This window comes from Lampetra planeri, chromosome 22 (assembly GCF_965212315.1).
Source record: "Lampetra planeri chromosome 22, kcLamPlan1.2.h2, whole genome shotgun sequence".
Taxonomy (NCBI): Eukaryota; Metazoa; Chordata; class Hyperoartia; order Petromyzontiformes; family Petromyzontidae; genus Lampetra; species Lampetra planeri.
Genome location: NC_136128.1, coordinates 10,885,638 through 10,906,690, shown reverse-complemented (window position 1 = coordinate 10,906,690; position 21,053 = coordinate 10,885,638). Strand labels below are relative to the sequence as shown.

General features: G+C 47.9%; 1 protein-coding gene across 1 annotated transcript; it reads right to left on the bottom strand.

Annotated features, from left to right (window-relative positions):
* Positions 1-472: 472 nt before the first annotated feature.
* On the bottom strand, positions 473-18,976 carry LOC144725120 (transient receptor potential cation channel subfamily V member 5-like). Its single transcript, XM_078604590.1, has 11 exons — positions 18,753-18,976; positions 14,955-15,064; positions 13,495-13,588; positions 11,225-11,250; positions 11,006-11,097; positions 9,690-9,801; positions 8,365-8,567; positions 5,653-5,820; positions 4,679-4,797; positions 3,369-3,573; positions 473-752 (listed from the first exon to the last, which is right to left on the bottom strand). Exons 1-11 carry the CDS (start codon positions 18,826-18,828, stop codon positions 473-475), a joined length of 1,485 nt encoding a protein of 494 aa, XP_078460716.1. The 5' UTR covers positions 18,829-18,976.
* Between the last annotated feature and the right edge of the window lie 2,077 nt (positions 18,977-21,053).

Below are 21,053 nucleotides of genomic sequence, written 5' to 3'. Positions count from 1 at the left end.
GAGGGCGAAGATGATCGCGATGAAGGCGATGACGATCGCGATGAAAACGACAATGAGGGCGAAGATGATCGCGATGAAAACGACGATGAGGGCGATGACGATCGCGATGAAGGCGATGACGATCGCGATGAGGGCGATGATGAGGGGATGATGATCGCGATGAAAACGACGATGAGGGCGAAGATGATCGCGATGAAGGCGATGACGATCGCGATGAAAACGACGATGAGAGCGATGAGGATCGCGATGAAGACGACGATGAGGGCGATGACGATCGCGATGAAAACGACGATGAGGGCAAAGATGATCGCAATGAAGGCGATGATGAGGGCGATGACGATCGCGACAAGGGCGATGATGAGGGCGAAGATGATCGCGATGAAGGCGACGATGAGGGCGATGACGATCGCGATGAAAACGACAATGAGGGCGAAGATGATCGCGATGAAAATGACGATGAGGGTGATCGCGATCAAGGCGACAATGAGGACGATGACGATCGCAATGAGGGCAACATGAGGACGGTGGCGGAGATGGTGGCGGCGGCGATCACCTTGATCCCGAACGCCGCCCCGCGACCCTTTTCCGCGGCGGTCGCCGTGGGGTCCCACGGAGCGACCAGTGCCGCCCCCTCCTCGTGCACGCGGCGACGCGCCTTCTCGCGCAGCCCCCACAGGGCCCCCACGTCCTCCGCCTCCAGCAGGATGCTCGCACGCTGCATGTACACGTTCCCCTCCATGTCGTGGTACACCCTGCGCCAAAGCGAGGGGGGTGAATGTGTGTGAGTTTGTGTGAAGGCGGTGTAGGTGGCGCGTCTGCCAGTCACTCCGGTCTCTCGACCTGAGCCACAGGGGTCGGCAACCCGCGGCTCCGGAGCCGTGGTGCTTGCTGGCTCTTCTCTAAGGACCGCTTGGTGACGTTATTTATCGAGGGTCACCGTCTCGTATTCACGGGCATTGCGGTTCTTGAAATATAGCAACAGGTTTTACCCTTTCCGGCAATAAAACAGCTGTGTTAAGATGTTAAAACATCAAACAGAAACTTTTTCCAAGGAATCATGTCTGCATTAACCACACGTACCTGTGGTGAACATGCAAACAAAAACATGCTCTGATAATATTTGCATTGTCTTTGAAACTGAGAACGCCAAAAGGCGAACAACACTGGCTGAGACTAGGTCCTAAAGAAAGCTGTCTCTGGTGTAGACCAATCCGTTTCAAAGACAATGCAAATATTACCAGAGCATGTTTTTGTTTGCATGTTCTCCACAGGTCGTGCAGTTAATGCAGCCCTTAATTCCTTGCAAAGGTTTTCTCTTTGGTGTTTAAACATCTTAACACAACTGTTTTATTGCCAGAAAGGGTAAAACCAATTCTTATACTTTGATACTGGCAAGACATGTACCATGTTGGCTCTTGAAATAGTATTTTATTGAATTCTAAAAATATATTTTGACCTAGAACAATTTTTGTTACTATTTTATTTTACCAGGTAAGGCCCGCTGAGCTGCATAGCTCTTTTTCAGAAGCCACCTGGCCACAAATGATAGTCCACTTATGTGGACTTTCATAGCAGCCCCATATACTCTAAACGCGTGATGTTGATTCTAAATGTGGAGGGAAAAACCGGAGGACCTGGTAAAAAAAATCCACACGACCACGGGAAGAGAGATATGCAAACTCCAAATACACAGGCATCAGTGTCGGGATCGAATCCAGGACCTCCTGTATACCAGGAGAGGTAATTAACATCTCGTCACCTTGGCGCCCACTAGGCGCCACGGTGCAGCGAAGGCGACATGGGTTCCATCAAATCTGTTTAAATACAGATCCACTTTTGTCTTGTGGGTTAGGCCACGTGGTGGTGATGGTTTGTGGTGAAATTCTCGTCAATAACCCTCCACCACCCGACAAGATCGTCACGCTTACGAAGGATGTTGTTCAAATATGTTTCAAGTATGCTGAATATTTGTTTCTAAAGATGTAACACATCCAGACGAGGGTTATTTTGGTCAACTGAGATATTTGGCCAGTTCATTTATTAATGGCGTGTGTGTAGAAACTGGAGTACAGTATCTTAATATGACCCACTCATATGTGGGATAACATTGAAAGCTCTGCGTAGATACATTTAATCCATTGCTATCTCCTTAAGTAAGATATCCTGTTTCACCAGGCCTGCGGTGGTGTCTCATTCTGTCTCTGGCGGGGTTGTCGAGAAGTGATGTGCGTCACAGCTCGCCTTGCTGGACTTGGGAGCGATGTGGGAGCTCCTCAGGGGAAGAGTCAGAACAGCACGGTCCATGGGGAGAACATGCAAGCTCCAAATATACAACAGGCGTCAGGGTCGGGATCAAACCCACGACCTCCTGTATACTCGGCGAGATAATTAACATCAAGCCACCGTGGCGTCCAGAACTGGATAGGTCCCTTAAGCCTCTTGCCAGAGAGCCTCCATCATTCAAAGTGCACCTATCCTGGCACGAGTTTTGTGCTGATGTCTATGCCACTTGCTGGAAAATAGCAGCTGGTGTCCACGAGGAACCTGTCATCAGGGAGATTATGTCACCACACCTGTCAACCCCTTATCAGTGCCCTACCTTATTACAGACCAATTCAGACCTTATTGGTCACCCCGTGCCCTTATAAATCTCAACGTTCATCCTACAAAGTTCCATCACAAGGGAGAAACACAAACAAATAGACACAATTTTTGTTTCCGGTATTGAAACGGCTGTATGACGTATGGACCTGAAAACTCAATTTCCCTGTACAAGAATACGGGTACACCGTATGGGTTGACAGGCATGTGTTAGATTGGTGAGTGGCTAGATCGAGCATGCACACTGTACATATACATGTACAAAATCTATATCTACTGATGGCGATTCATGATAATGATGACGACAATGATGCTGCGGAAAGCCAAGAATGATGATTCTGTTGCTGCTGCTGATGAGCTTTGTTTCTACTGCTGTTGGATTTCTGATGATTGCTGATGAGTTGTTTCTACTGCTGTTGGATCTGCTGATGATTCTGTTGCTGCTTCTGCTGCTCCTATCCGACCATGACAACGACGGAAATGCCACCAACGTACGGACAGCCGCCGCACTCATCAATGCACGCTCGTGTTCAGACGCGTCGTTCGAACTGAAGCTGAGATCGGCACCGGTGGCTCTTATGGTGTTGATGAGGAATCCACCGGTCGTGCGTGCGTGCCTACGTGCGTGCGTGCCCACGTGCGTGCGTGCCCACGTGCGTGCGTGCCCACGTGCGTGCGTGCCCACGTGCGTGCGTGCCTACGTGCGTGCGTGCCCACGTGCATGCGTGCCTACGTGCGTACGTGCCCGCGTGCGTGCGTGCCCTTACGTGGCGAAGGCGTAGTTGAGCATAGCGATGAAGATGTTGTTGCAGAGGATGGCGGTGAAGAGCAGGAAGGAGGCCACCAGGATGTAGGTCATCGGCGTGTCGACGGCGCACATCTCCATGTAGGGGTAATGGTCGATGACGCTCATGCGGAACATGGTGAACAGCATGGTGTCCACCGTCTGCATCCAGGGTATGCTCTCGTTGTCTAGGGCAAGAGGGCAAAGGTGCAGCCCTGCAATCGCTCGCTCGCGCCACTGCCGGCGGAAGAGTCCCCGCTAGAGGGCGCTCTGGAGAGTGATTTGTTCACCTCTTGCACGCCGGCCAGACATCTCGCGACATTGCCCGTGGTCATCCTGAAGTAGGAATAATAATATATTTATGAAAAATAAAAATAGGTTTTACCCTTTCTGGCAATAAAACAGGAGTTAAGATGTTCAAACACCAGATAAATACCTTCTGCAAGGAATCAAGTCTGCATTAACCACACGTACTTGTGGCAAAACACGCAAACGAACACGTGGCTTTGATAACTTACGCATTGTCTTTGAAACCGATTGGCCTACACCAGAGACGACAGCCTTCGTTAGGGCCTCGTCTCACTACCAGTGTCAGACCAAAGAACCCCAAAAGGCGAACAGAACAGAGACAATGCCACACATATCAGACCATTCATAGCTCAGGTTGAGCAGTATCTATGGGACCTTTTTGCCAGTATCAAAGTATGAAAAATAAGAATAAGTTATGGGAGGTATTAGTAATGTGCCTGGGGATATGTTTGTAATGTTGAATTCCGCTCATCGTCAGCAATTAACTCAGCCCATCATCCCTCTGGGGGGCGGGGGGTGGTTGATAAAATAAGTGCCACGTTGTGGGAAGTCAACGGTGATTGTCCGATGGAATCAGAATCTTTATTTATTACTGGAGCAATCCGATGAGCTATGAAGCTCTTTTTCACAGATTTCAAGTCGAGGGGGCACGGGGTCAGAACGTTATAACAACAAACAATAAAACAAACACGAAAGGAGTGCAAAGCACATGAAAGGTTGAACAAATCGCCCAAACACGTACAAATACAACACTCAACCATCCCCAGCCTACCAGACAAAGCCCATAGGAATATGGAGGAATGTCCATCAATGGTTCAGGACTTTAAGAATGAGATGAGCGGCCTCGCCGTATTTCTCGCGGGCATGGAAAACCACTTGGCCTTTGGGCCTCCCTTTGCTGTAAGCGCAGAGCTCGCGTCGTGCGCGCGAACACGTGACGCAGCCCTGCCCGCTCGCTGTCGTCTCGCGTGGGATCTCGCTCACTGCCAAAGATGATCCAGAAGGAGAAGAAGAAGGGGATGAAGAACTGCGCCGAGAGGAAGATGAACTTGAAGGTGTAGCGCACGATCTTGCCCAGCATCACCACGAAGGGGCCCAGAAAGCTGCAGTGGAAAAAGTCACAATTAGTGGGCGAGTGGACGGGTAGGCGAGAGGGTGGGCGGTTAGGTGATTGGGTTGGTGGGTGGGTGTGTGGGCAGGAGGGTCGGTGGGCTGGTGGGTGGGTTGGTGAGTTGGCAGGTGGTTGGTTGGTTAGGTGAGCGGGTGGGTGTGTGGGTGGTCAGGTGGGTGGGTGGGCTAGTGGGTGGGTTGGTGAGTTGGCGGGTGGTTAGTTGGTTAGGTGAGCGGGTGGGTGTGTGGGTGGTCAGGTGGGTGGGTGGGCAGGCAGGTGGGTTGGTGAGTTGGTGGGTGGTTGGTTGGTTCGGTGAGCGGGTGGGTGTGTGGTTGAGCGGGTGGGTGTGTGGGTGCGCAGGTGGGTGGGTGGGCTGGTGGGTGGGTTGGTGAGTTGGCGGGTGGTTAGTTGGTTAGGTGAGCGGGTAGGTGTGTGGGTGAGCGGGTGGGTGTGTGGGTGGTCAGGTGGGTGGGTGGGCTGGTGGGTGGGTTGGTGAGTTGGTGGGTGATTAGTTGGTTAGGTGAGCGGGTGGGTGTGTGGGTGCACAGGTGGGTGGGTGGGCAGGCAGGTGGGTTGGTGAGTTGGTGGGTGGTTGGTTGGTTCGGTGAGTGGGTGGATGTGTGGTTGAGCGGGTGGGTGTGTGGGTGGTCAGGTGGGTGAGTGGGCAGGCAGGTGGGTTGGCGAGTTGGTGGGTGGTTGGTTATTGGTTAGGTGGGTGGGTGAGTGGGCCCGGTGGATGGGGGGGTGGGTAGGTAGGTGGATGCATGGGCAGGTATATCAGTATGTGGTTAGGCAGTTAGGCAGGCAGATGAGCGGGCGTGGGTTTGGCGGCGGAGAGGCTGGAGACCTGAATGCACGAATGTGCTTGAGGTTGCTCAGCCAGAGTGGGACGAGGGCGACAGCAGCTACACGCACGTGCAGCAGCGCCACCGCGTCGCCTGGGCGGATCGCGTGCACCGCATGCACCACCAGCAGCGCCAGCAGCAGCAGGTTCACCAGCCAGTCGTGTATGTTCCTGCCAGCGTGCACGCGAAGGCAAAGACAAAGATCCTCCCCCCGGTAGCCTACATGTGGTGTTCGCGAGCACCTGTGAAGGCCGGCACGGCGCACCCAAGAGCGGTGTGGCCAGCGGAACGCCCGGGCCACCTTCGTCTCCCCAGTGGCGATGTCTACGAACCGCACTGGGTACTCATTTGAGGCCGAGTCGAACTAGGGGGGAAGCCCAGGATTGGTTCAGATATTTGACGCTGTTAGGAGTGAGCGGGAATTGAACGCGCACGCATGCACACGCTTACATGCACACAATCAGGCACACAGAACCCTTTACAGCACAGCAGGGGTTGCGCGTTTCCATGCATACTGGTATGAGATTGCCGCTCGATAATTACATTGATATGTTTACCTCGTGGAGCTGGAATTTAGCTCAATTATTCATGTATGCTGAACTTCTTTCACACCGTACGTAGCCAACTGTGCTAGTCGGAGGTGCGAAGCTACGTCCGTGTGATTCGCTTGCGCAGCTGCTGGTGACCGGCCTGAGACCAGCAACTCGCCGCACTTGAGAACTCGGTTTAATCGCGGGTGGCTGCTGTGACCTGGATTTAAACCCAGGAGCCTCAGTGGTACCACCTTCGTGCCGTGACCCGAGCCAGTGGGCCACCTCAGAAGAGATTGTCACTGTAAATGTAATGGGCCACTTTAATTTAGGAGCGTGTTCCTTTGCATTACAACAGGCGTTGGGCGGCGCTCATTGTTCGTGGTGGCTACGCTGCTGCTGCTGCTGCACGTGGCCGCCTGTAACCCAGCCCTGTGGAGGCAGCAGCGAGGGCTTGGTGGATCGCCGCACACACAGCACACAGACGGTGCGAAACTCCCTTCCCGTGGGCGTCGAGGAGGTGCCGCACCCTGGCTCGCCAGAAGGCAGCATAGCGAGTGGACTAATAGCCATCTGTTTCCATCTGTACGGGGATAGAGCGTTGCTCTCCCCCCCCTCGCTCGTTTGGGTTTTCCCCAGGCGCTGCGGTTTCCTCCTAAGTGTACACTGAACATTTCACTTGATACAGCTATCATGCTGTGACGGTACCACCTGAAGACGGAAGCTTGTGTTGCCGTCGAAACGTCGTGATTTTTATTTTTATTTTACTTTTATTAATTTTTATTTTTTACCTACGTAACTTTACCGAAAAAACATAAGAATATGTACAACTGAACACTCATCGTTCATTTGCTGAAAAATAAATATAAAAAATTCGACCCGGTGCAGGACCCATCCGAAAAAAAAGAGTTCCTACAACTCAGTGTGGCTTTCCTGGATAGGTAAATAAGTAAACTTGTTATGAATTATTATTAGTGGTTCATAAGCCAGTGGTGGATATTTTTGGTGCCTGCAGCAGGATAACAGGAAACTGTCAGAGAAAGACAATGAGTGGACAGGGGGTCTTACGAAAGTGTAAATTCTAAACCAAAGATTTAGCTATTACCCACTGCATTTGGCAGCATTTAAGACATGTCAAGGCATTGCAGATTGATTGCACTATTGATCCAATAGATGGTCACTAATGCCAGGACGTTTATTGTATCTGACAGCGTTTAGATGTGGTTATAAATAGGGACATTGATTTTTTGGTTATTTGTCACTCAAACTCAATGTTCGCTGACGGCAACAACAAAAAATCCCACGAACGAATTGTAAATCGGGGACGCTTGGGCACTAGACAATTGAAAGCACAAACGGTGTAAGATACATACCAATAATCATTTAAATAATATGATTTCATATTACTTAGTTCTTCCATTTCCCTCCTGATGTAAACTTCTTCCTGAAATGAAAAAAGAGACACACGCGCAATGCCAAACGCTGCACAATAAATCTGATTTGGCCCATCATCCCCACGGGATTGATAAATTAGGTACCCGCTTTGTGAGACGTTAGCAGTGGTTGACTTATGAAACGACTTGACCCTGCCATAGGCAATGTGGAATTTCCACTTCTGGCTGCGGGTCACTGCACACAAGCATGCTCATTTGAGTATGGGGACCCTGTAACTCGGCTTTTAAATGTTTTCCCACCAAATTATTCCGATAGTTTATCACTGGCATGGTGGAATGAGATGAATGATTTGGAAACTACAGGTGAATTTCGGGTCATTTATTATTTATTTCGCTTCTCCCTTTGACCAGGTGAACACGTCACACCCAGGGCCGGATTCAGGTCATGAGGGGCCTAATGCTAATGAGATGTGAAGGTCCGGAGTACATATTACATATTATTGCAAAACTTTTTTGTAAGTCGTCCAAAGTGTATTTATTTACCGATGCAAAATTAACACATTTATACGACTCAAGGTAAACCCATCAAACATAAATCACTCGCTCGACTAATTTCTTCAAACAAATTTTTTTTTCCAGCTTTAGCCATCACGAACGCTGTCATCGTCGTTCAAGGACAAACTTTTTTTCCGATGGCTGCACCACCGTCACTCCTGTGTACCTTCAACGTGGAAGCGAGGACCTAAATGAGGGCCTAAAAAAAAAACTGAGGGCCTTATTAATCCGGTACCTGGCCACACCCACAGCAGCAACATGACAGACCTGGGGCCACTTGGGGTTGCAGAAGCTCAGATCTTCCTCCAGGGCGTGCTGGTATCTGCAGCGCCAGCGAGCCAACTGAGCCCGGGACTTGCAGAAGTCCAAGATTTCGCGCACCACCTTGTAAAGCAGCCACACCCCGCACACCATCAGGAGCGCCCACTTCCACGCGTCCTGCAAGTCCAACGGGACGCAGACATCATCCGGTGCAGTCGTCGTGAATGCTGAGGTCAGGCTGAGATCATCATTTCAGTACACGTGAGAATGTGGTTTATTCATGGGTAGCTGCAAGCTGGATTCAAACTCAGGATCTCAGTTTTATTGGCTCAGTGCTGTGACACAGTCAATAGGAAGAGTTTAAATGCCAGGAAGGAGTTACAAGTCCATTCACATTTTTTATTGTAATAGCGAATCATTCCACGACCTATATGAGCCTGACCAAGTTTCACCTGAGGTCATGGCTTAGTCAGTATCCTTTACATGACCAGCAGATGAAATAATCTCATTGAGACACATGGAACTTCATTCACACTTTTTTTTATTTTGCCAGGTAAAGCCCACTGAGCCATAAAGCTATTTTTCAGAAGCGATCTGGCCACAAATGATAGCTCAACAAAGTGGCTTGGCACGTGGAAATGTATAGCAGCCCAAATACTCTAAAACGCATGTTTATAAATGTGGCAGGGGAAAACCGGAGGACCGGGACAAAAATCCATGCGACCACGGAGAGAACATGCAAGCTCTAAATACACAGGCATCAGGGTCGGGATCGAACCCATGACCTCCTGCATACCAGGCGAGGTAGTTAACATCTCGCCGCCCACTAGTGGCCACGGTGCAGCGAGGGCGACATGGGTTCCATCAAATCTGTTTAAATACAGATCAATTTTTGTCTTGTAGGTTAGGCCACGTGGTGGTGGTGGTGGTTTGTGGTGAAAGTCTCGTCAATAACCCTCCACCTCCCGACAAGATTGTCACGCTTACGAAGGATGTTGTTCAAAGATGTTTCAAGTATGCTGAATATTTTTTTTTAAGATGTAACACATCCAGACGAGGGTTATTTTGGTCAACTGAGATATTTGGCCAGTTCAATTATTGATGGCGTGTGCATAGAAACTGGAGTACAGTATCTTAATATAACCCACTCATATGTGGGATAACACTGAAAGCTCTGCGTAGATACATTTAATCCATTGCTATCTCCTTAAGTAAGATATCCTGTTTCGCCAGGCCTGCGGTGGTGTCTCATTCTGTCCCTGGTGGGGTTGTCGAGAAGTGACGTGCGTGACAGCTCGCCTTGCTGGACTTGGGAGCGAGGTGGGAGCTCCTCAGGGGAAGAGACAGGCAGAGCACGGTCCAAAGTAAGATGTAAACAAACTCCAACACCAGGTGGAACCAGGTCGCTGCACTGCAGGACAGGACGACAAAGGCATGCGGCGACAGAGGCAAGCCGGTAAATAGAGCGCTCGCGTGAAGCACCGGCCAACATCAAACGATGGCACGGTGCCAGAAGGCAGAGACGACAGCATCGGCGTTTTGAGTGAAGAAATATGAAGGTGAATGAGTAAGTATTTCACTGTCGTTCGTCTCCTCCGCTTTGGTGATGAAATGCGATGAGTCCGTCAGCCGATTTGGCTTTCTGGATAGAAATTATCCAGCAGCAAATCCGGTTTAACAAGAAAACTCTCAAGACTGCGTCGACCGTCAGGGTCCCATCAGCAGTCAGGCCTGTTAAACAGATACTGCCGGGCTGCGAGATTGTTATTGTCAAGAACACTACGTGTACCAGATGGCCACGTTCATCGCCAAAAGCATCAGCATCATGGTGCCGGGTACTTCACAACACAAAGTTAATTATATTTTTTAAGTGTCTAAATGTGCCCACGTCTCAAGGCAAAGGGCCAATAGGAAGCCGTGCACAAAGACATCTTAGAAGGGAGTAGGAATTGTTTGTTATTTTTATAGATAAATATATTTTTGCTGGCAGATGGCAGCTGCATCGCAGAACGCAATATCAGATGAACACATGGCAAGGGAGTGGCTGCGGTCACTCAATGTGCTGCATCTGCTCTTATATACACAGATAACTTCAGGATGATGTAACACAATTATTGGATGCATGGGATGGTGCTCATCTATTTACTAGCACTGAGCCAAGTATGGAAATACCACATTCCTATGGCAGGGGCAAGTCTCTCCACAAAGTGGCATTCAGTTTTAACAACTCTCCCTCCTCTCCCCCCGGCGAGTCGACCTGCGACCGGGGACTTGAGCTCGCGACGCTCCAAACGCGATCTGCAACGCTCCGGCACCTGCGTCCGCCCGGCCAGATCGTGAAGATCGACCGGCAGAATTAATGATTTTGCTTTCACAGCTGCAATGAACGCTACGGCGACTGCACCGCGCACGTTACCGTCTCGTTTCAACTCGGCGATGAAACACCGGAGGGGCCCCACCTACCCTCGCGGCAAAGTTTGGCCCACAATCGTGGCCGCCACAAATCAAAAAATAATAACGAGTTTGGTTGAGAGCAAGGGGTGGGGGGGGGGTGTGTTGGTGGGGAAATGAGAACATGTGTTTTGTTAGAAACAGGGCCTTTGCATTGCTCTTACTATCCATAGCTGTTCCACTTCAAGTCGATGAACTTCTTGACCAAGGGATGTTTAATGACGTCAAACAGTTGGTTCGAGACAATGACCTTCAGCTGAAAAGAAGGGACAAAAAAAAAGTCTGCACACCCTTGGCCAATGTCATATTTCTCAAACGGCGCAGATCCTCAGGTCAAATTTAACATGCGGAGTTGGATTGTGCTCACTACTGCCTCCGCTCACCGGGGTTCTGTACGTCTCCTTGTGTTCTGAAAAAAGACAAACGCAAAGATGTCGGGAACGTTGCCAACGGTTTTGGGAGCATTACCGCGCAGGCGTTTTTTTTTCGCGGATTGTGCGGTGCAGATTTCCGATGTGTCGTGTGCGTGCCGTTTGGCAAGATTTGCTCCCCTGAACTGAATTCAAGTTTCCCGAAAACACTCACGCGAGAGCTATACACGGTTTTATGAGCTCCCGCGTAAATAATTGCGAGGCCATATGACAGGCGTTGTCGGCTGTAGACTACAGGGCTGCACGGTGGACAGCAGAGGGTGCGATTCAGCAAAATCCACAGTAATTGTACAGTACTTCTGTGCTCCTATGTCTATAATCCCAGCTTTCACCAATCCAAACCGACCAGTGTTGTGAAATTTGGTTAAATTGCCCCCATGACGTACACGGTGTTGGGAGGCCCTCATCCAGCAGTGGATTGACAAGGAGCCCTCCACAAATGGTAAAGACTTTGAGGGGTCATCCTTTGGGATCGATAAAATGAGTACCGCACGGTGGAAAGGCAACAACGTATGGCGCGAAAGAGGTTTAACGTACGTAATTCAACATACAATGGCCATCCCGTGGATACACTGGTCCGTCGAGGGAATACAGAATTTCCACCACTGATTCGAGATTAATACTGGATATACAGCAACTGACATTGCATTGCTCATTTGGGCAGAGAGAGAAACAATTTTTTATTTTTGACAGGACTTTGTTAGGAACTGACAATCAACGTCCGTGGGCAATCTAAAACATGCGTACGAAACATGGTACGAATTAATCTGGACGGAAATGTAGTTAAAGGCCCTATGAGGCTTAATTCCTAAAATAAGCATACTATAATTCCACGAAAAAAAAAATGCGTACAAAAAGTAGATTGTCTTTGAGCAAGAATCCATTCCAGTGCACAGAACGATCGATCCATTACAGAGTCTTACAGATTTCCCCTCTAACTGAACACTGAACAATGGGTGAGGATCGAACGGTGCAACTATGGAATGTGCAGACGGTGCAACTGCGCCGGGTTCCGTGGGCTGAAGGGACGCAGGAGGCAGGGTGCATGCCAACCACACGGCGCTACTGACGACACAAATAACTGGCACGGTGTGCTTTTGTGTTTATTTATCCATAAAATTGGACTTTTCGAAATCTGAATGACTTCAATTAAATTCCGAATGTAGGTGTGTATGTTGAACCTGTTTCGCACCGCACGTAGCCAACCGTGCTAATCGGAGGGTGCTCTCATAATCCACGCCCAGTGCACGGTATTCACAGATTCCCACAGCGGATCAACGTGTCCCACGACCCGGAGCATTGTGACACTCTCCTCGACTGCCAGGGGTTTATATTTAGAGGTGTTTGAATAGCGTGTACAGTGCGCACAACAGCGCGGTGGAATGTCTCAACGTATTAAATGTTCCTCGTTTCAAGCAATGCAAACAGGTGTTGCATTGCTCTCAGGGTGACGGAGTGGGAGAGAGAGGATGGGAGGGGGAAGGGTGGATGGGACAGGCCAATGTGTGTAGAGTGAATTACCGTGTCCCATCTCATTGGTTCTTGCAAGCTAAGCAGGGCCGAGCCTGATCAGTAATTAAACTAAAACTCAGCTGTTTATTTTTATTTTACCATTTAAGGCTCATGTAGTTCCTTTTTCAGAAGCGACCTGGCCACAAATGATATCTCAACGAAGTGGCTTATCATGTGGACATTTATAGCAGTCAAATACTCTAAACGCACGTTTCTAAATGTGGAGGGAACAACGAGAGGACCCCGAGAAAAATCCACGCGACCTCGTGGAGAGAGACATGCAAACTCCAAATGGACAGGCGCCAGGGTCGGGATCGAACCCGCGACCTCCTGCATACCAGACATTGGCGCAATTGGATGGGTAACCACCAATGCATGCCAGGTGTTGTAGGTGCGAGCCTGCAGGATCCAAGGCAGGTGTTTTTGAGTGAGTGAAAGTTGCAGCGTAGTGCATGTTGGCCAAAATGTTTATCGGTCACAAACGTAACCACTATTAGCACTGTTGGCTACATGCGGTGCGAAAGAAGTTCAACACATACTCTAAATAAAACAAATCACGTCGTGATTTTATTTATTTCTAACTACGTAACTTTACCGAAAGAACCAAAAAGTATGGATTCCTGCAGTGACGAAAGCTTCAAATCAAGTTCAACACACATACAGAGCTTAGTACTGTAACACAAGGACAACAGCGGCTTCCATAGCAATACCTGCGTTCGGCTTTGGCTCCAGGCATGTCAGGTTGAAGCATTGGTGCCGGCGAATGGGGTCACAGTCGTAGAACCGACCTAAAGCCTTATAAGCCTGGAAGCGGGGAGACGGGGATGGGGAGATTGAATGAGTGTGCACGCGCGGTGTATCACAAAAACCCCGGGCATGCTTCGTAACGCATGGGCTCGACTTAAAGTAAGCGTTCACGGTTCGCGTTCACACACGGGGGATTGTACATCTTCCGGCGGTTGGCGAATATATTCCCGTGACTAAAATTCTATGCCGCCGTGCGAGATATCCGACCGACGGAGGCGGGTATTAATTTTAGATTTAAAGCTTTCGTGACTGCAAGGATTCGTACTCTTAGGTTTTTTTGGTAAAGTCACGTAGGTAAAAATAAATAATAAAAATTATAGAAATAAAATAATAAATCACGACGTTTCGGAGGCAACACAAGTCTCCGTCATCAGGTGGCACCGTCACTTGATACAGTAAATCTGGCTGTGACGGTCCCACCTGATGACGGAGACTTGTGTTGCTTCTGAAACGTCGTGATTTATTATTTGATTTCGATAATTATTTCTATTATTTGATTTTTATTATTTATTTTTACCTACGTGACTTTGCCGAAAAAACCTAAGAGTATGGAGGGGGGTATGATCGCTGGGTTACCCGTGTGTGCGTGGGTGTTTTCTGGCACGTCTCTCTATTTTTTTTGTGTGGATCTCAGCCCCCCCCTTCCCGTCCTCTCCCCCCTAGCAAAGGTCAATTGGGTTCATCTCCCAGATTTATTTTGTCACGACTCCACGAGATGAAACGTCTCCCCTGCTTTCTGGAGCCTGAGCGCCAATCGGATCAACGCTGTAACAACAAAAGAACTAATATTGTCAGCGACTTGACTGCCATAAAAACACTGCGGTGTCGGACCGTTCAATATATTTTGGGAGAAAACTCCACCAGTGGCTTTGGTCCGTCCTGTTGTTTAATGTGGCCTAACTCATCAACTGGAATTTGAAAACGTCCTCAAGCTGTCTTTTTTAATTAAACTGGGTTCTCAAGTGGAGTAAGTTGATGGCTTCGGTCCAGACAGCAATGGATGCAAACAAAAAAACACCCCTAAACATTAAATTTGGTTCTGCTCTTAATTTTGCGAAAATCTGATCAATTGCAGCTCTGCAAGTCTTAAAAATATCAGTTCGAATGGCGACAAATATTACGCTGTGCGATAGGGCACGTGGGAAAGTCCTGTGGACCAAAGTTAACTTAAAGGGATCTCAGCAGTAGCTCTGCGGTGTCTGCTTCCATGGGCCATTCTCAAACACGGGGTTGGGGGGGGGGTGCACTGCTCATTGAGAGAACCAAATGGGTACTTCGTCTCATTGGGGGGAAAACGAGAAAAATATTAAACGCAATGGTTTTTTTTTTCTCTACACCAAGACGGTTGCAGAAGAAAGCTCACCACAGGGGGCATCTTGAGCAGAATAAGTGAGAGGCACGATTGGCCCAAGTCATCCTCTGCACTCGAGTCGGCCCCCAGGTCGATAAGCAGCTGGGCCGTTTCCCTGTGGCCTGAGCACGGAGGGACGAGAGAGGGCAGAAGGCCACTCGCACACGGCGCATTTCACACGGCGGCGTGGCCCACCACGGTGGCATCGCCTCCTCGGGGCGCGTGACGCGGGCCCAGCCGCGGCCCGTTCGCCACTCGTTGCAGAGGTTCACCGTTCGAATTCCGACGGCCGCCGCCAGCCCTCTTGGTTTATCACGTGGTGTGTATTAACCGTAACATGCTCGCTCCCATTTTGAAAAGAATGCCTTTAAATTACGGAGCAAGGCATCGGCCCTGCTGTGGAAAACATGGCAGGACCCTCCTGATAAAGAGCCCTGAGAGTCATGTGATGCTTTTCTGTGCAAAGGGCATTCATTTATTGTATTACTCTGTGGGCAGCAGAGGGAAGTGCAGGAAAATACATTGTTGGTTAGTACTATACTCGCACATCTATGCTCCCCGCCTTCACCAACCCACACAGACCAGCACTGTGAAGCATCGTCACCTAATCCCAACAACCCATACGGCGTGGGGAGGCCCTCATCCAGCAGTGGATGGACAAAGGACTGTACATATACACATTATTACTTATAGTCTAACGTTCTCCACCATGACCCTGTTTCTCAACGATTATTAGATGGGTACCAACTCAATGCCTCCCAGCCACCGTTCCTTTCAACACTGAAATTCCCTTTTCACATTGAACATCATCGTAATGAGAACGGTGAGGCCTTCATTCTCAGCAAGGAGTTTCTCATTTAAGTATTTCAATCGTTAAAAATTATAATATACATGTCGATATTTAAAGGAAAGTATATGATTTGACATTATTTGAACATCTGCCATTTGCTGCGTGTTATTAAGATGATCAATTAATACAGCACTATATTAAACAAAACCCACCAACTATATGAGTTAATATGCAATTTATAAACTATTTAAGGTAAGCCGAATTAAGCCTGGCGAGTACATGGATGCGAGACTGACTGGCATTACTGTGGAACGTTGGCTCGGCCTGCTACGTGGCCAGGAGATGACGCTGGATAATGATATCGAATACCATCTGTGTGAAACGTCGCATGTTCCCTAAAATGCAAAAGGTTTTTTTTTGGGTAAATTTTTTTGGTCTCCTTCCACACGCAAAACACTCACGAACGGAACCCTTCCTGAAAAAAAAAACATCCTTGAGACCCAGCACAGCTTTCCTGGGTAAATAAAAGGCAGTATTATCCCTCTATTTAAGAACGAAACAAGAGGATTTATCTAACAAATCTGGCTGTCGCCTGATGATGCTGGTTGTTGTAATCACCGGCGAAATGTCACGGTGCTCGAATTGTAAACGTTGTAGTGGGTTTACTCTCCAACGCACAACCGATTAGTGCTGAACTAGTAACTAATTGGCATGTTTTGCCTACGTCACGAACCTTACTAATTGGCTGTGTCGGGTGGTGGCGGGTTTAACGACACATTTATATTTACGTGATCTACCCAAAAAAAAAACCTCTCACGGATAATATTGGTCACGAAAGCCTACGTGGTGAACCAAACGGCATTATTATTCACAGTAAAGGCAACAGAGATTAAAGTGCAATCTTCAACCTTAAGTGACTCAATCTCTCTATAGTCTATACCAGGGGTCGGCAACCTACGGCTCCGGAGCCGCATGCGGCTCTTTACGGGCTGCTTCTTGACGATATGTACGTGAGTACAGTATGTACTCAGATGCATTGCGGCTCTTGAAATACTGAATTTTGTACCGAATTGGAAAGAAATGGCTCTTCTTGTTATTTTGGTTGCCGACCCCTGGTCTATACCATCGCTGTATTCTGAATAAGATCCATTGCCTGAAACGTCAGCCCATTATATATCTTTCTACTGAAAGCCAGTGTTAATGACGAACCTTGTGAGTTTATTTTAAACGTGTTTGTCATTGAATATACACTACCGTACGTGTGCAGTATATGTGCATGTGCCATGCATGAAGACAATAAAGGTGGAGTGGTGGTGCAGCGATTAGAAAGCACTGTGCCAGGAACTTGATGACACGAGTTCGATTCCCGTCAATGGCTGACATCAGTGGTGAGCGATATCTGAAACGATCATCGACTCACCTTCCGAAACCCACATTGACCAGCGTGGTGAAATATGGTCAAACAACCCCCATGAGCGACGTGGTCTTCATTCTAGATTAAATCTAGCTTGAAAACACATTTCTTGAGAACTGCCTTTTGTGTTGAGATTGTTGTCATTCCCCCGCTCCTCCGACTAGCTCGGTTGGCTACGTACGGTGCGAAAGAAGTTCAACACGCGTACATACATTCAAGCAGTGGATTGACAACGGGTTGTGCGTCTGTATTATTTATTATGCGTGCACAAGAGCGCCGCATAATAGCCATCGACAGAATTCCATTTCATTCAAGCTGAGAAGTCGGGCCATGGGTGAGCGTGCAAGGAATGAGTTGTGCCAACATCGCATGATGTTATCGCAGGCAGGTGTTTTTACGCTCGCAGTTTTTCCTCCAAAGCTGTGAGGGTTGTACCACACACTCTCGGTAAAAAGAAAACCAGTGTTCATCTTCTTGGTTCTTTCGGTAAAGTCACGTAGAAGGGAAGTAATAAAATTATAAAAAGAAAACATAATAAAATAATTCTCACGACGTTTCGGCCACAACGCAAGCAGCCGTCCTCAGGTGAAGACCAGGTCTGTCGGGGAGACAGCGTCTGAATTATTACTTCCCTTCTACGTGACTTTACCGAAAGAACCAAGAAGATGAATCCCTGCAGTCACGAAAGCTTTAAATCGAAATAAAACCAGTGTTCTTTGCCAACACTGTTCTTGAAATGAATATCTATTTCAGACGTGTGTCATTTTTTAGTAACAAGATATTGCATTCGTCCGTAACTCTCCACCCAATCAGGATGTCTGTTTTGTACAAATTCTGTTATGTCAAAGTGCCAAGATGCTATCTTTGTGAACGTTTGGTGGATAACCACATTTAGTGAGAATTAAGAGGGGTGCGGTGTGGTTCATTGTACGCAATCAGAAGATATCAATTCTTTGTGGTGGCTTTTTGTTTCCGAGTAGTGATGAGCAGGTAAGTAAAATAATGATTTCCCCAGCGATTTAATGGATTGCCACAATTTGGAATTGTAATTCAGTTGAAGAATCAAACCTTTTTTTCCAGAGTCCTTGCCTATAAACATCAGGCAGTTCAACAGAGATTGGTTGAAGCAAGCCTGACTGCTGATGAAACACTATAAGTCGAAACCGAACCAGAGTTTTGTGTTGAACAAAATGCTGTTGAAATGTTGACATGCTCCAAGAAGGCTGTTTGGCTCGTGGGATGTGTAAAATATACTTTTAGATACAGGGATGGATACGTGAAGGAGGTGTATAGTCTGATCAATTTCTTTTTTTAATCGTTGATACATATCTGTAGTGTTATTTGGTAAACAGCTGGAATGCCACAGGTTGTCTGCAAATGTTCTTTATGGGAGGTGCAGTATTTAACAACCAACACCATGACCATAAACGCCTTGAGACCATTAACATTACGAGACCTCAACACCATGGCCCTAAACACCATGAGACCATCAACATCTTGACCATAAATACCATGAGACCATCAATGCCACGAGACCAGCACCACCATGAGCCAATCAACACCAAGGTGAACCTCACCAGCAGCAGTGTGTGTGTGTATTTCATACCATGCATCACGGCTATGTGTAGAGGCGTGCGGCCCTGGCGGTCCCTGGCGTGCATGTCCGCCCCGTGCAATTCCATGGCCTTCACCGCGGCAGTCGCGCCGCGCTTGGCCGCGTGGTGCAAGGGCGTCTGCAGCTCTCCCGTCGTCCTCGCCTCCACGCTGGCTGCATCGATGACGACGTTCGAGACTTCAGTAACGGCAGCAATAATGACAACGCGTAACGTGCGGGGCCCTTCTGACGATCCACTGCTGGATGAGGGCCTCTCCCCAGGCGACGTGGCGTGCCGTGGTTATACATCACGCCGGTCAGTGCGGGTTGGTGAAGAGGTGGGGGGGAAGCACAAAAGTATTGTCATGGACAGAGAACGTCTTTGCATTATGGTGGGACCTGATATTGTCAATCGGACCTGGATTAAAGTCGTTTTGTGTGCTTCAGTAAGGACTGTATCGTGGCTCCCTTCCTTGTCTTGGGGTTTAGTCTTTAAAATGCAATTTTGTGGAGGATTAAAACATTTGAAATTCTGGCTATGACACTTATACTTGGAAAAAAAGATACAGTAAGGCCTTTGGGACGCACACGTCTATTTTATAAATAAACAAAACAGACTCTGTGGTATGTACAACAAATCAGAGCAAACGGGTTTACAGAGGCGTTGCTTATCACTGCGCTGCCTCTGGCAAAAAAAAAACTGTCAGGAGCTGTGGTGGCATCATCATCATCATCGTCACGATACATGGGCAGGTAACCCGCGGTAGATGTCCTCTGCACATTTAGTCATTTGTTGTTTCCACTTTCCTCTCTGTCTTGTGCTAATGAACTCAAGTAGTGGCCACATATTTCTGGCACCAATCTCCCGTGATGTCGTCGTCAAGCCGTTCTCTGCGAGGTCTTCCTCACTTTCCGGTTCCTTCCATTTTTCTGAACAACAACAACACGCTATTAATATTCGTGTTGTTGTCCATGCTGCATGTGGTGTCCAAATCGTGCCAGTTTCCTTCTCATCACTGCCCGCAACATCATTATCATCATCAGGTCGTCTTCTTCTATCTGCAACCGTTTTCTTACGATCTACGTTGGTCACTCTCTGGGTCCAGTTTAGATGCAGTTTCCTTCTATAGCAATACATTTCTAATTCCAATATCTTACCTGCTGCGGCGGCAGGTGCCTGGAATCCAAAGTTTTGAAGGAAAGGTTTGATGTATGACGTGGATTTGCGAACCTCCAGAATTCTCTGGGTTCTAAGGTGGCCAAGGAGATCCAGTGTCAGTAAATGAGTTCGCGTAGCTTTTGGTGATATTTCCTCAAAGGTTGGGGGTTTTCTCCGGGTACACTGGTTTCCTCCATGATACAAAGTACTCATTTAAATTGGAAACAGCTAAACATCCCAAATGTAAGCCGCTCTTGAAAAAAAAGAGTCTTGACACAAACTGACGTTTTACCCTGGTATATAAATGATAATTCACTATGTAACACGATTTTTGTCCCCGGGTACTAAGTGTTATTTTTTATTTGCTTATGCCTAAAAAGTATAGAAAGTGGCTATTATTCCCCACAAACTTTGCTTTTGTGACCAGGACTTCATGTGAAGGAATGACACAAATGCACACCGCATTTTCTCATTGAAAATAGGTAAATTAAAAAATATCACTGTCCTGGTCACAAAAGCAAAGTTTGTGGGGAATAATAGACATTTTCTGTACTTTTGAGGCATAAGCAATTAGGAAATAACACTTACTACCCAGGAACATTTTTTTTTGTTACACAGTGTAATGCTACAACAGTGGGTGGCGCTATGGCAGAGTGGGTGCCATGGTGGCCAGATGTTAGCTACCTCGCCTGGTATACAGGAGGTCGTGTGTTCGATCCCGACCCTGATGCCTGTATATTTAGAGCTTGCATGTTCTCTCCGTGGCCGCGTGGATTTTTCTCCCGGTCCTCCGGTTTTCCCCCGCCACATTTATAAACATGCGTTTTAGAGTATTTGGCTGCTATAAATGGCCACGCGATAAGCCACTTCGTTGAGCTGTCATTTGTGGGCAGGTCGCTTCTGAAAAAAAGCTATATAGCTCAGCAAAATCAAAAATTAATAAACAAATTAAGAAATGGCACCCAAATAAAAAGCACAAACCAAAAAAAGTTATCACAACATACGGCATTACTATTTTGCACCCTTATCGTGTTTGCAAATTGTTTCTTGTTGTAACGTTCCGACCCTGTGACCCTAGTGGACATCCGTGAAAGAGAGCTTTCTAGCTCATCGGATTCCTCCAGTATAAAATAAATATTCTCATTTCTAATTAT

What these genes read in the sequence shown, in the direction of transcription:
- LOC144725120 (XM_078604590.1), bottom strand. Translation starts at nt 18,828, where the DNA reads ATGGAATTGCACGGGGCGGACATGCACGCCAGGGACCGCCAGGGCCGC. An exon ending in AAGTGGAACAGCTATGGATA is followed by an intron (nt 9,802 to 11,005) that starts GTAAGAGCAATG and finishes CCTGTCCTGCAG; the next exon opens with TGCAGCGACCTGGTTCCACC. An exon ending in TCGCTCCCAAGTCCAGCAAG is followed by an intron (nt 8,568 to 9,689) that starts GCGAGCTGTCAC and finishes TTGGACTTGCAG; the next exon opens with GACGCGTGGAAGTGGGCGCT.